The 15331-nt window shown below is 53.9% G+C and overlaps 1 protein-coding gene across 4 annotated transcripts in view; it reads right to left on the reverse strand.

Moving 5' to 3' along the window:
- The window catches only part of FERMT2 (FERM domain containing kindlin 2), a 49847-nt gene extending 39898 nt beyond the window's left edge, over window positions 1-9949 (reverse strand). For 2 of the 4 annotated variants that reach the window (XM_030041634.2, XM_030041625.2), the window contains exon 1: window positions 9671-9947. In XM_030041634.2, coding sequence (XP_029897494.1) covers window positions 9671-9827 — 157 coding nt within the window. In that variant the 5' untranslated portion in view covers window positions 9828-9947. Of the gene's footprint in view, window positions 1-9670 lie in introns of all 4 variants that reach the window. The other 2 variants (XM_030041614.2, XM_030041608.2) reach the window with 2 other exon arrangements.
- Window positions 9950-15331: the final 5382 nt, after the last annotated feature.

A 15331-nucleotide genomic window follows, 5' to 3' on the forward strand; every position in this document is an offset into this window, starting at 1 on the left:
CTGAAGGACCGAAGAGGTGACAAAAAAAATGCAGCGGTCAATCTTTTTTTTTGCTCGAAACCACCACCCTCCCCTGAAGAACCCACCGCCTACACAGCCCAGCAATGAGGCACGGCCCCTGTGAAATTTTACCGCTTCGTTTCTAAATCACTAGTTCTGTTTTATAATCCACGTGCGGAGCAGGGACATGTTACAAGCCCACGCCATCAATGAGCATCTTTGCAAAAGCACGAGGCTGATACACCGAACCCAAATGCCCCCCGAAACGCTGCTCCTGGCAGCGCAAGGCTTTGCTCCTCCACGCTCGAGCCGCTCGATCCGTGGGATGCTGAGCTTTCTAGCATCTCTGCCGGAGCCAGGTCCGCACGCAGGCTTCAGGGAGAAGAGCAAATCCTGACAAGCCTGAAAGTTACTTTTTTTCTAAGGTAAACTCTAGGAAGGAAGCTCTTTTCAGTGTTAATAGGATTACTCAACTAGCACTTGGAAATTTAATTCATTAAGATGCCACAGCAGTATCTAGTACTTGCACTGCTAGTACTGAAACACAAATACTCCTCCTCCTCCTAGGGCTGAAATGATTTATCTCAGTGCCGGCCACACTGACAAGCACCTTTGCCCTGAACAGATGCCACTCACCTGCAGAAAGAACAGCAAAACCCCCTTTAAATTTGCTTTACACCTCTGATGCTATCCCACAAATGCAAGAGGCACGGGCAATCTGTACCACAAGCTGTGAACCAAGCATATGGTGTTTGCCCTAGAGGTACCTACGTACATTTATTATGGTTTTATGCATAAGTTTATTATACATATATATATAAAATAAAATCTGTTTTATTTCTCAGCATCTATTGCATCTGGAGGTCTATGGCTTTCTCTGAGCTGCTCCCCTGTGAAGTACAGCCATACCCAACCCTGTTTAAACCCCTGAGCAGGGAAAGCAGTTTTGCAGCCACGCTGAACCCAGCTGAAACGTCAGGAAACTCTCTGGAGGGGCCGAAAGCCAGGGCCACCTTGGCTCCCCAACACCCCCATGCTAATAAGCACCGATCAGCTCAGGAAGGTCTTTTCTGTAAATGCAGTGCAGACTTGCTTTAAATCCTTGCATCAGCACCCCGGAGCAATTTGGCTTGCTCATTTTTCTATGGGAGGGAATAAAGGAAAGCAAGGGTGGATTTTTTTATTTTTTATTTTATTTTATTTAAAACAGGTTCTTTACAACCTGATTTTGCTGAGTGTTTCCCCCCAGTCATCAAGCACCCCTCCAGAGGAGGCTTTCACTGGCTGCTCCCTGCCTCCCATGGAATCACGAGAAACGCCAGAAAACTCAATTAAGGACTGCGGTTTCCATGATTCATCCAGCACAAAATAGGAAGCATCGGACAGAAACACAGCAGCAGAGGAAGGAAGGAAGGAAGGAAGGAAAACCACTTCTCCAGGGAGCACTCAACTGCCTTGACTACCAGCCCAGGCGCTCCCTCACCCTCCAGCCCTGTATCACACTGCCCTTCTCTCACCAAAAAGAAAAAGTGCCCCAGGGTGATGGTTCCAGCAGCCTGCAATCCTGACTCATCCCCAATGAACATGCAAGGCAAAAAAGAGCTGGTCCCTGCCAAAAAGACACCTGATAACAGAGCCAGAGGTCGTTCGGCGGGATGGATGCGTACAGCGGGATAAAGGAGGACCGAACAGGCAATCCTGAATTCCCAACTTCTCACCTGAAGCTTCAGCCTCACCAGGCAATTCCCCAAGCGTGCCTTAACGACGGTTATTCTCTGATAAAAGCTTAAACCCCTGGAAAGCGAGGTTTGTAACTGTTGCGATGCCTCGGGCAGCCTCATCCCACACCAAACCTGTGAGCTGGTGTTGGTCCCTCTCTTGCAGACCGGGTGGGATCCTGGTCTGAAGGAGAAAGACACCAAACCTTCCAGGTTTCACCCAAAGTGCATCCCTCCGGGCAGAGGATAAAGGAAGGGAGCCTCATCCCTCCCCGGCAGTAACAGCACCCAAAAGTCCTCCTCGTGCCACCAGCCTTCCCTTGCGCACTTTTTGGGATGACCTCCTGGGGCAAAGCAAGATTTGGGGTGAAGCTGGTCTCTGCTCTAGCTCCTTTGCAGAGCCACGGGGAGATGCCACGGGGAGGGGATGAAACCCCACCATTTTTCTTATTTATTTCTGCATCAGTTAGCCCAAGCTCGTTGATGCACGCAACACACCTTTAAAGGGCTTTAAGACCTTTAACCTTGAGCTTGGATCCATCTCACCCATCACACAACCAAGCTCAGGCACAAAAGCTGTAGAGCAGGACATGGGGGGTGGCAGCAAGGACAATTTCTGCTGCAGACAGCTCTCAAACAGGACGTCGTGTCAAGCAAAGCTCTGTGTATTATCAGCAAGGAAGGGAAGCTCAGCAAGACAGCGATATAGCTCCTTCCAGGCAATTTCATAAAATGCAGACTTTCTAATTGAATTTGGAGTTTCGGCAATTAACCCTTCCAAAAGTACATATGCCTGCAGGGAGGAGGGGAAAAAACCAGCAAACAGCCACCAAACATGTATAATCAGCTGGTAAGAGATTTAAAATCTAGTAATTGGCAAGATGAATTTTTGGTTGCTGTCTAGTTGCTTTGCAAGCTAAAAACCACCTGAAATTATAAAGGGGAAGGTTTATGCAACTGTTGGCGTGCCTGTTTGCTTACGCCCACCCCCTCCCAACGCTGTTCTCAACCTGTTGTCCAAACTGAGTCACGTTTTACCCAAAATTGGAAGTCTCCAAGATCCCACCTGGTCTGCAAGAGTGACGTGAGTGCAGCTCCCCACGCCGGCTTCCCCATGCGCCTTACGTCATATCGAAACCTGACGGAGCTGGAAGAGGAAACTACTGATTTGGGCTGGGTGGGAGCAGCAAACCCAACAATTTCCTGTCTGTGGTACAACAAACCCAGGCTCTGGTATTCGCGGGAACGCCGCCGCCGCCTCCTGCCCCGCTCTCTTCCCCCTCCGACCAGGATCTGTGTCATCGGCCGGGCTCTTTCAAGCCAAAGCAGATGGCTCGTAGTGAAAGGATTAAAAAAAAAAAAAAAAAAAGAACCAACTAAAAAAAAAATTTTAAAATTCAAATTCGGGGGGGGGGGGCGCTTCCAAAGAGTCATCGCCACTCTGGGTAGACATATTAATTGCCCTGACTGCAGCTTGGAGCTGCCTGTGCATGGTTTTTACCTACCCCCCACCCCAAATTCCTCTGGTCATTGGCAGTTCAGATGAATATTCCACTTAGGCTAACAAAGAGAACATTATTTGAGCCATGATCCTGCAATTTGGCGTGAGCCTGCGTAGAAGCTTCCTGGAGTCAAAAGCTGGATGTAAAGTAAAAGGCCAGCCCCGCACGGATCAATGCGCATGGCCGGAGAGTGTCTGTGTTAATAGGCACTTGCATATTCTCACTTAAATGTCATTAAAAATGTGTTATTCAGAGGACAAGGATTCAGCACAGGTCACTAGCAAAGATATTAATCAAGTGGCAATACGTAAATGCGTGGTGCATTAGCAGCTCCGTTGGTCTCCTTGAAGATGCTGCTGAAGCGGCAGCATCTGTGCCTGGAGCATCTCTGCTGGGCAGCAACCGGCAGCCTCCAGGGTACCACTTTTGCCTCAAAATGCCCCAAAACCCTGCCTGTTTCTGGAGCAGGAGGACTTCTGTGCTCAGCAGCATGCCAGATCCACCCCCCCCAGCCTCTGTGCTCACCATCCCACCTCCCGCTGGATAGGCATGTTTTGCTGTTTAAAAGCCTGGGATGAGGTTTCCCAGGGAAATTTGGAGCGGGGTCAGTGCGGAACGTCGGAGGACTCCTGCCTGCCCAAACCGCAGCAGCCCGAGCTGCCCTCGGCAGCAAACACCGCCACCATTTATCACGTTATTTGAGACAACCACTCACCACCCCGCCTCAAAGGGAATACAAACAGCTTCTCGCAAGCCTCCCGGCGTATTAAATGGCACTCAGAGTCCTCTCGTGAACGCCACGCACTTGAAAAGCAATACTGAAGAGTGACCGAGAGCTGATTTTGAAGCAAAACATCCTTCTCGTCTCGACCGACGACTGACGGCCAGACGAGTATCTGCAGATCTTGCAAATGAAGATGCTCGGCTGTCATCCTGGCGACTGTACTCCAGGCACCAAGCGCTGATGCTCAGATAAGTATTTTTGGAAAGCGTGGCTACAGTAAAAACCCTTCCTTTATTTCTCTTTAGCCTCCAACCATTTCTCTTGCCTCCTCTAACAGCAAAGCACACCTGGTCACCTAGTGAGCCCCTACCCAAGTCTCCTTGGAGAAGTCCAAAGCAAAAGGAGCAAGTCACCTGCAAGACAGCACTGCAGACTCATCCTGCCTTGTGTTTGCAACAGAAATGGGCTGGGGCAAGGACTCTGCATTTCTCTTACACAGCCTTAAGCTCTTTCAGAGTTCATTCCAGTTTCAAGGCAAAGTATTTCCCCAGCAAGTCTCACGACGGCTCGGAGCATTTATAAGCACTGCAAAACCTCAAACGCAAACCTGGGGAAATCAATGACGCTGCACTTTCTTGGTGTTTTATTCATAACCCTTTAAGGGGTTCATTAAGAAAAAGAGAGTTTACAGGGAGAACACTAATACTTTCAATAGATCTTGCAAAGAGTACAGCTGAAGTCATTGGCAAGGAAACATGGGCAGAGTCCATCTGATGGTGAACAGAGCCCCTGGGGTGAATCCCAGACACATTTGCAGGCTAAAACCAGCAAAAGAGCGAGCTTGATGTGCTATGAGGTGCTATGTCACCTAAAACAAAACACTTTGCATGTGACAACTCCTGCGCCAGTCCTCAGGTGACATCCCACCTCCTCCCAAGTGATAAAGAGGAGATAGTGGAGGAGCTGCCAAGGGGAACAATGGAGTTTAAACCAGTTGCCCAAACCCTTATCGAAGAAGTGATTCACAAAAACACCCAAGGCCTTAGAAGATGTCATCACTGCCTGCCGTTATCAGCCACTCTCTGTGGAGGGCAAGGGGCTTGCTTTGACGTTTATCCCCTGGGGCGTTTATCCCCGGCGCAGCCTGCGCATCCATCCTGGCTCAATAAAATGGGGATGCCACCACGCCGCGGGGCAGCACCTCGAGCCATCCTCCTGCCTTGGCTGGGCGATGCAGCAAGCGTTAACGACTTTTGGTCTAGAAGGACTGCCGTAATTCCAAACCCAGCTGGTTTGGTTTTTTTTTTTTTTCATTCACTTATCTCTTTTCTTCAGGTACAAACCCCTAAAGGTGCTCAGTCCTCCCCCGGTGCTCCCAGCGAGCCCCTGCAGCTGGAGCCAGCTGCCACACACGTACTGCCTGTCAAAGACACCTAGAGAGAAATCTGCATTTCCATTGCAAAACTCCTATCCATGGACTTTCTGAGTCTGCTCGCTGCACATTTAGGTCATCTGTCTTAAACCATTCCTCTGCCAGCCACCATTTGTCCCCCTTCCCTGTTTGTCAGCTCTTCTTTTACTCCCACTACCATACAGAGCATCCCCCAAACACAATCCTGTGTTTAACATATATCCCACAAAGCTCCTCCCAAGTGCATTTCAAAAAAGCATGGTTTTTTTTCTTGCATGTATTTAAAACAGCCTTAAGTTGACAACAACAATAACTTGCGTTCACTTCCTTCCTTCCTCTGGTCCCAGTGATTTTAAGCCTCATTTTTTTGTTTGTAAGTCAATAGTGGCAAAATTCCTAAAAAACCCTGGGTGAGCACCAGGAGTTTCCAGTACAGACCCCAACCCGCACGGACCATCTAAATACTACTGCTCTTAAAACCTCAGCAGTTTTTTGTCTATTTTTCAGAGATGACTCTGCCAAGCACACGGCACAGCTCAATTAACAAAGTGGCTTAATCCAGTGCGGTGATAAATAACAGGGGAGCGAACAGGTCATTGCAATTCACTTGAGTAACCAGAATCCCTATCTGCTGCTTGGGTTTCTTCCAATCCCTGCCTGCATTAGTGACAGATTTTAATTGCCTATTCCCAAATAGTCCGACCGCAGCCACTCTGCGCAGTCAAGGACCGAGTCGACAAGATTTACTGATACCTGCAGCCTTGCAATTAGGGACGAAAAACCTTCTGGAGTTCCTGCTCTGAGCATGGTACCCCAACACGCATCCCCCACGCACCCCAGCCCTCTCCAAGGCAAAGGGCTATTTATTGCGATCATTTTCTCCTACAGACATCAGAAAATACTAATGTAAATCTAGATTTTCCCTTTCCCAAGCTCTCCTTGCTGCTGGGAGGAGGGCAGGCTTTTTCCCCCCCGCTCACTAATGGTTGAAGAGCTTCTATCAGCATCCTACAATGAGAGCAGGACCGGTCTGCTGCAAATTCACAGCGATGCCCTAAACTTCACTGAAACTCTGCGCAGGCCATAGAAATCTGCTTTCCCTGCCCTCTGGCAGCACGAAGAAGTCTACAGGAGGTTTGTCCCAAAGGATGGAGCCAGCAAACCCCTGCCCAAGGCACAGCCCCCCCTTCCTTCCTCCCCCCACGATACGCAAGCGGAGCAGTCCATAGGGGAACCCAGAGCTGCAAGGAAATTTTATTTTGAAGGCATTTCCTTAAAACTGACAGTAAGAAATCTGCTTTGCAAAAGACGAATAATTTTTTTAACGCTGGGAGCTGTTAAAAAAAGGGAAACGAACACTGGCAGGGACAGAGGAACGACGGGGAGGGACAGGTTAAAAATGCAGGGAAAGGGTTTCAACGTGGAAAAATTGCAAAATTCATGGATCTGGAGACGAAGCAGCAGCAGAGGCTGGATGAAGGAGGGCATTGAGGAGGCACACGAGGCTGAGGAGCGAGTCCTGTCCCACCCCGCTCTGCTAAACCCGACCCTGATAAACTGGCAGGAGCTCAAAGAAGAGCCATAAAAATAATGAGAGGGCTGGAAGAGCTGACACGCAGGAAGATTAAAAGGAACTAAATACGTATAGCTTGGCTCGGCGACAAAAGCCAAGGGGAAAGGGAAGGCAACAGCCAGAGATATCCGTGGGTCTTGACCGTCCCGGGGAGGTGGGCACTGGGGCTGAGCTCCCAGGGGAACACCATCCCTGCTCCCCCCGCCGGGGCCAGCACTGCGGCCGCTGCATTCCTTCCCTCTAATACAATCCCTAATTTAACAAGTGGAGAGGATCCGGGCAAACACATTTAGGGGACGCATTACGTCAAGCGCTAATTTAGGTCCTCGCTGGGTTCCGTCCCCGTGCACGCGCCCGGCTTTCGGCACACGAGTCGGCCCCGGCTCTGCTTCGGCATCTGCCGGCCCCGACACCCAGCGCAGCTCAAAACCGAAGGGGGCATCGCTTATTCATTCGTGATCAACGGGTTGATTTTTTTATCATTTCTAGAAAGCCGTTATTTTTTTTCCCTAGCTACTGAGTGCTCAACTTCAGCAAATCTTTCTGCAGCTCCAGCACAAAAATAACAACAACAACATTGAAAAAAAAAAAAAGTTTTCAGAGAGTCAAGGCTATCTCCAGCACGAGACCCTCTGATGTGAGCGCTTGCTTCCTTTCGAAACAAGCATATTTATATCCGTCTCTTCCTTCCTTTAACTTCAGATAATTAGTAAATCAAAATCTAAGCATGGTGGAAGATGGTATTTTTAAAGCCGCACAAGGGCTTTGTGTTGAACTGGGACCTGCAGGCGCAGCTGACAGCTCCGCTACTCCCACAGCCGCAGGCACGCACGGGGACCTCGCAATTAATATTTGATTTGAGCAATTACAGTCATCAGACCAGTCTATACCGTTGAGTAAACACACCCCAGCCATAAAGAGCTGATAAAAAGACAAGGGGGAGGTTTGGCGGGGCAGAGCTCCCCACCGCCGGCAGGTCGGGGTGCTCGCTTTTCACCGTCCCGGCGGCTTCGGCCGCGCGTTCCCACGCGTCCCAGACAAACGGGCTCTTTGTCCAGGTGCGCGGCCAAAGCCACCGGACACCGCGGTGTCCCCGGTCCCAAGCCCAAGCCCCCCCCATCACCACCCCGTTAATCACCACACGCTCGCAAAGGACCCTCGAAGCGCTTTCCTTGTCCAAAGCAGCACGGTGCCAGCTACGACTTCAGAATTAAATTTTTCTGTAAACTGGAGAGCACCCATAAAAATCCCCCCCCCCCATAAATGAAGATGTTTCCCGGCTCTGCATAAAAATCCTGCATGCAAAGCAGGCGGCGGATGGGGGCTGAGGACCCGTCACGGGCAAACCGGCCCCGGGGGTGTAAAATTTTGGCTGGTTTTGGCCCGAGGCGGTGGCAGCACAGGGCGCTGGCTGGGGGCTGCTGTGCGGAAGGGTGCATGGAGGAGAGAGGGGCAGCTCGGGGCTGGGATGGGGTGCTGGGCAGGTTGGGCGCTGGGAGCTGGGGTGGGCTGGGTGCTGGGAGGGGGTGCGAGGGCAGGAGGGGTGCTGAGTGCCAGGGCAGGGTGCTAGGACAGGCAGGGTGGTGGGGCAGGGTGCTGGGTGCTCGAGCATAGTACTGGGGCAGAGTGCTGGGTGCTGAAGCACAGTACTGGGACAGGGTGCTGGGTGCTGAAGCACAGTACTGGGACAGGGTGCTGGGAGCTAAAGCACCATACTGGGGCGGGGTGGTGGGAGCTAATGCACCATACTGGGGCAGGGTGCAGGGTGCTGGGGCAGGGTGGTGGGAGCTGAAGCACAGTACTGGGGCAGGGTGCTGGGAGCTGAAGCACAGTACTGGGGCAGGGTGCTGGGAGCTGAAGCACAGTACTGGGGCAGGGTGCTGGGAGCTGGGGCTGGGTGCTGAAGCACAGTACTGGGGCAGGGTGCTGGGGCAGAGTGCTGGGAGCTGAAGCACAGTACTGGAGCAGGGTACTGGGTGCTGGGGCAGGGTGCTGGGAGCTGAAGCACAGTACTGGGGCAGGGTACTGGGTGCTGGGGCAGGGTGCTGGGAGCTGAAGCACAGTACTGGGGCAGGGTACTGGGTGCTGGGGCAGGGTGCTGGGAGCTGAAGCACAGTACTGGGGCAGGGTACTGGGTGCTGGGGCAGGGTGCTGGGAGCTGAAGCACAGTACTGGGGCAGGGTGCTGCGTGCTGAAGCACAGTACTGGGGCAGGGTGCTGGGGCTGGGTGCTGGGGCAGGGTGCTGGGTGCTGAAGCACAGTACTGGGGCAGGGTGCTGGGAGCTGGGGCTGGGTGCTGGGGCAGGGTGCTGAAGCACAGTACTGGGGCAGGGTGCTGGGGCAGGGTGCTGGGGCAGGGTGCTGGGAGCCGGGAGGACGGTGGGGCAGGGTGCTGGGTGCGGGTGCTGGGAGCCGGGAGGACAGCGGGGCAGGGTGCTGGGTCAGGGTGCTGGGAGCCGGGAGGACAGCGGGGCAGGGTGCTGGGTCAGGGTGCTGGGAGCCGGGAGGACGGCGGGGCAGGGTGCTGGGTCAGGGTGCTGGGTCAGGGTGCTGGGAGCCGGGAGGACGGCGGGGCAGGGTGCTGGGGCAGGGTGCTGGGTGCTGGGTGCGGGTGCTGGGAGCCGGGAGGACGGCGGGGCAGGGTGCTGGGTCAGGGTGCTGGGTGCTGGGTGCGGGTGCTGGGAGCCGGGAGGACGGCGGGGCAGGGTGCCGGTCTGGGCGGGGGGTGCCGGGGAAACTCACCGAGCTTCTCGACGAGGCGCAGCATGACGCCGCCGATGTGGATCTCGCCGGTGACCCGGAGGGTGACGTCGCGGCCCAGGTCGGTGACATGGACGCTCAGCTCCCACGTCCCATCGGCGTAGCAGCCGTCCGGCATGCGGATCCCATCCAGCGCCATGGCCCCGGCCTCCTGCGCCGCCAGCCGCGCCTCACCGCCCGCCCGCCACGGCGCTCGGCTCCGCTCGGCTCCGCTCGGCTCGGCTCGGCTCGGCGCAGCCCACCTCCGCGCCCGGGGGGGGGGGGTGTGTGTGGGAGGGGGGGGACGGGGACGGGGACGGGACTGGGGGTGGGATGGGGGCGCGGTGGGGCGGGATCGGGGGGTGCAGCGCTGCCCCGCCGCCCCCCAGCCGCTGCCTGCGGGGCCGCCGCGGGAGGAGAAGGGGCGGGCGGGGAGAGGGGGAGGAGGAGGAGGAGGAGGAGGAGGGGGATAATAATTAAAGGAAAAACGCGCCCCGCGCCGCCGGGCCCCTTGGCCTTTTATGGAAGCGAAGGACGGAGCAAGCGGGGGCCGCTCCAACATCCGGGACTCGCCGGGGGGCGGCTCGGCTCGGCCCGACCCGACCCGACTCGACTCGGCTCGGCTCGGCTCGGCCCGGTTCGGTTCGGCTCGGCTCGGCTCGGCTCAGGCTCGGCTGGAGCAGCCGGTGGAACCGCTGCTCCCCGGTCCCGGTTCCGGTCCCCCGGGGGCGGTGGGTGGTCGGCGGTTCCCCCGGGGCTGTGCGGGACTCGTGGGGCGGCCCGGAGAGCGTCCTCTAGGGCCGGTGGGAACTCCGTGTCCCAAACACGCGTGGGTGCTCTGAGCGCAGTTCCGCCGCAGCCTTGCCCACTCTGCTGCCTTTAGGGTTTTTGGGCTTGGTTTTTTTTTTTTTTTTTTAACACTGGCCATTTAAAAGCCCCTAATTCATAACCGAAACATTTCTTGCTAGGCAAACCCCTTACCTTAGCATCACAGTCCGTGGCCCGCGCCGTGCCCGCGCTGAGGCTGGGCGATGTGCTGGTTCCCTCCATCCTTATCATCTGTGAATCTAGGAAATAGGAACTGTCTCTAAATAAGAGTCTGAACCGGCACAAATGGAGAAAAAAAAAAAAAAAAAAGAAATATTATCCGCTTCCTGCAGTTCTCCACCCAATGATACATACATCCCGCCAAGGCAACCGGGCTTCCTGAAAAACCGTCACGCGGAAGGAGCTGCATTTTGAGGTCCAGCGCGGTGGTCGGAGGCAGTGGGCAGGATGTGTCCCGCACCGTGCCGGGCGATGGGAAGCCGCATCCCGACAAAGCCGTGCCCTCCCTGGCAACCTCGGGGATGGTTCTGCCAGCCCGGAGCTTTCCGCACGAGCACCGTTCCCACGTCCTGTGCTGGGAACGGCGGCGGGAACTTTGCCGTCGTGAAGGCAACAAAAACCTCTTAATGGGGATGATAAAGTCGTGCCACCTTTACACTTTTGCTGTTATAATGGAGATATTTATAAAGGGCTGTTCCTGTGTTTTCCCATATGCGTTAATAAAAGCTTTCTCTAACCGCTCTGGGCAGGGTAAGCCAGGTTTTCCCCATAAACAGCGTGGAGGATTTGGGCTAACGTGGCTGATGCTGCCAGAGGGAAATTGGGCAACGCTGCCCCGAACGGTGGGAGAATGGGCAGCAGATGACCTCCCCCGCCAAATCCTCCCAGGGCCTTAATCCCCGTCAAAGTAACCCCCATTTCATCCCCCCAAACTTGGAGGCTGGGGCATAATTTACAGGGTGACAGCTTGGGAGGGCAAGGGAAAGCCGGTCTGTAACAATAAAGCTTTCACAGATTGTATCTTGGTGTTCTTCCAGAGTGAAACAATAGGGCAATAAATAGAAAGGGTTACTCTCAACCCGAACGGTTTGGATGAGGTTCCCAGCTGATGCAATCTAATACGGTTCCGCTGGAGCTAGTACCCTTTCCGTACAACCGATCGCACGCCGTGAGCTACAGGCTGCTGGTTCCTCGTGCTCCTAAAACCATTTGCGGGGTTTCTTTTTCCCCTGAGGATGGGGAAAGCCTCTCTCTCTGCCCTCTCCGCCCCGGCCGGGGCTGGGTGCCGCCGTCCCCGGGGGTCTCCCTTTCCTCCCGGCCCCGCTGCTCGGCGGTGGGTGTGCGGAGAGGCGGGCAGCGTGATCTCCAATGCTCAGCCGAGACGCAAAGCAAGGTCAAAAATGCACCGGCGAGGCTCTTGCGTCAGAGGCAGCCAAGCATCCCGGGGGCTCTTCCCACTGTTTGCGAGAAGTCCTCACTCCGTGCAAGCAGCATATAGCCAAATAAGGTGCCGAAACGCACGGCCGCTTCCATCGGGACAGGGATGATACCTACCAGATCTGCCGGCAGCGCAGCTCCCGGCCCGCCGCTCCTTCTGCTCCCGCTCCGGGGAAACCGGGATGCTTTTCCGATGAACTGACTCAACGGGCATCTTTGGGAAATCGGCGATGAAGCTGAACGGCTCCTTCCCTGTCGCGGGTTTATTTGACTCGTTTTGCCCCTTTTTTTGTTCATGACCTTTTTTTTTTTTTTTTTTGGTTCTGAAACTGTTATGTGCAGTTGTTGAAACCAGCTGGCTTTCCTGCCTGGCTGCTCCGGGGCTGCGGGCAAGCCGGTCAGACTGGCTCTTTCCAGGGTGACTGGCCACGGAAATCTGCCCTGTGTATTTGGGTGCCTCAGCTGGGTGACTGGAGCAGGAAAAGCAGCACGACTGAGCACCCGGCTCGTCTCCATATACAGAGGCAGAGAAATTCCCCAAACCTCCATGTAAACAAAAGCTCCGTTTCCTCAAATGCTCCAGCGCGGCCGATGTGCTCTGACCCGGTGGTGGGCAGCCCCTGCTCGGCCCCCATCACCCCTCTGGTTCACCCCGGTTTCGATACTCCCCGTCTGCAACTTCTTCCTTAACAAGGGCAAAGTTTCAAAAGAAAACCCAAAAAAGGAGAAATGCAGATGCTTTTTTTTCCCCCGGCACTTTTTGTGTCTCTAACACCTCCCTGCCTGTGTGCTCCCTTACAACCCACTGCCACTGGTACCGCTCCTCTTCACATGGGGTTTGCAAGCTCTTTACTTCTCCCTGAGTTTTACTCTGAGCTCTTTCCAGCCATCCTTTAAGCGACTGGGGACTTGGAGCATTACTTGAGTCCCTTCGAAAAAATATACTGCTGGAAATAAACTTGGGCAGCAACCGAACACCAGCACAAACCACTTATTGCCTGCTCCCGCATCTCCAGCACCCCCGTAACAGCAGGTGAGAGAGGTTCAAAGCACCTGGATGGTTTTCACCATGTGTCTCCCTCCCCTTCCACCTCTGAGCGTCTTTTGGATGTAGCCACGGTTCACTTTTCACAATTGACCATTTCCCAGCAGAGAGAAGGTCGTGCTCCTGGCAAAGGAAACGTGCTGGGTAACTCTGCTTCCTTGTTTATTCCCGGTCACATTCGTTCTTCCCTGATTTTGTCATTTCGGAAATGTCCACGTGACTTGGCTTTTTTATTTTTCTGAATGTATATGTGGAGTAATGAAGCTGTCACAGATACGTATTGTACAAGTGTGCAATCACCTGGTATACATATAGAGTTGTTCAGCAGCCTTGTAATGAGAGGATGGATAATACTTGGGATTAAGGTCTTGAAGAAGCACTTGAGATGTGGAGGATTAGTCTTTCTAGATTGTAGTAATTCCCTCTTGCGATCTTGCAAAGATTATTCAGCATCTCCATACCTCACTGCCCAGCAGTAAAATAATATTTGCTTATGTCCCCTAGGACAAAACTCCGGTGATGCAGTCCCACTGCTTTGCTTGCCTCTAGCCTACCTCCAGGCTCATCAGCTCAGCTGGATGTAATGTTTGCTTCTGATGAATGAGGTCAGAAGAATTCCCAGGAGTTTGTCTCATCTTTGGCTCCGTAACGGAACCTCGGCATCCTTTTCTGGGCAGGTTTGTAGCTGGTGTGGTGTCTTTGGGTTTTCCCACGGGCTGTGGGGGAGGACGGAGATGACAGCACGTATTGGAGCTGGAGGGGTATGTGGGGGCCAGGGCTGAACACACAAGGCAGCACTGCTTATCTTCATAGAGTTTGAGGGCCAGGAAGGACTTGTAGGTCTGTAGACTCAAGTCCTCACGTCTTCAGGTTGGGATGTTTGTCCTAGTTACCCCAAGGGAAGTTCAGGCAACCTGATGTGGCAATGCAGCTGGGTGCTCCGGGCAAGGAGTGCTGGTGCCAAGATGGGTATTGTTACCTAAAATGAGAGCCATCGACCTTAGGAGGGCCACGTGGCCAGATGTCTCCTCCCGATGGCCAAGGACACACGGGATGAAGCCAGGGACCAAGATTCGAGACTGTCATAACCATCCAGCTTGGTCCTTTGTGCCCAAAGGTTACAAAAGACATCCCCGCGGCTGGAATAAATCCTAGCTTGCAAGAGATAGCTACGCTCAGATAAGAGACACGGAGCCAGAGTGAGCTACCTCCTGCCTTGATAAGTCAAGCCAAGGTTTCATTGCCCTACAGCTACAAAATCACATCTCATTTCCTTGCCACATGTGCCTAACATCAGCCGCGGTGCACCGGAGCCTGCTAGGCTTGTGCCACAGGGCAAAACCCGCTGCAGGGCTCTTCTCTGTCCCCTCTTCACCTTCTTTCTAGGAATTGGGGTCAATTAAGCCCTAGAAGCCTCAGGCTGGGAGGTTTGTTTCCCAGCCTCTTCTTCTGCAATCAGCTCTTCACAACAAATAACTCCGCTCCCTCTCCTGACTCGGTGTGTCAGGCATTAGTTTCCTGTTGACATTAATCCCTGTGCTGTCGTTTATCTTTTATCCTTTTTTCTGTCATGTGGTCGTGTCCTTCTGAAGTTTCCAGCTGCCAGGAGTGACCTCCACTGAGTGTGACCCTTGCCTTGGCCCAGAAAGGAGGCAACGTGCCCCAAATCATTCTCCGGTTGTCCCCAGGGTCAGAAGGGTCCTTGAACTTTGTGTCTCTCTGAAAGGGCTGGTGGGTCCTCGAGCACCCTCTTGACATCTGTTTTGGCCAGAGGGAGTTGTTAGCTGAACACTTGAATCCATGTGATGGAGAATTTGGATCAATCCCAGGTAAATTCTCCGAAAAGTTGATTCATCCCCAGGGCTGAAAATGTCCTTCCAGCTCCCTGCCCGGTGCCTGAGTGTCTCACAACAGCCGTGCCCAGCGCCCCGCTCTCGTCACTGATCTTCCTCCGCATCGCCTGCGCCTGGATCATGGGTTTGGTACCACTCATCATCCTCACCCTGGACTCAATGTCACCTCATGACTCGCGCAGCAAATCACGCTGCTCTGCATAGCCCGAGTTTTAGTAAAGGATGGGGCAGAAATGCGGCACAGGGATGCAGGAACGTGTCCCTCTCAGCTGCTGCCATCCCCATCGGTCTTTCAACCAGCCCCAGGACCCCCAGCGATATTGGACCATTGCCTCCATCCAGCCCACTGCCAAGGTTTCCAAATTCTTTCGGCAAATACCTGTCCCAAACGTAGCTTTCCCTGGCTGCTTGCACTCACTCTTGGAGGGTGCTCTCCTGCGGATGCTGCGGATGCTTTGCATGGTGCTGTCAGCAAGCAGTCAGTGTAACTCATTTTCTAGA

The sequence above is a fragment of the Aquila chrysaetos genome, chromosome 2 (assembly GCF_900496995.4).
Source record: "Aquila chrysaetos chrysaetos chromosome 2, bAquChr1.4, whole genome shotgun sequence".
NCBI lineage: Eukaryota > Metazoa > Chordata > Aves > Accipitriformes > Accipitridae > Aquila > Aquila chrysaetos.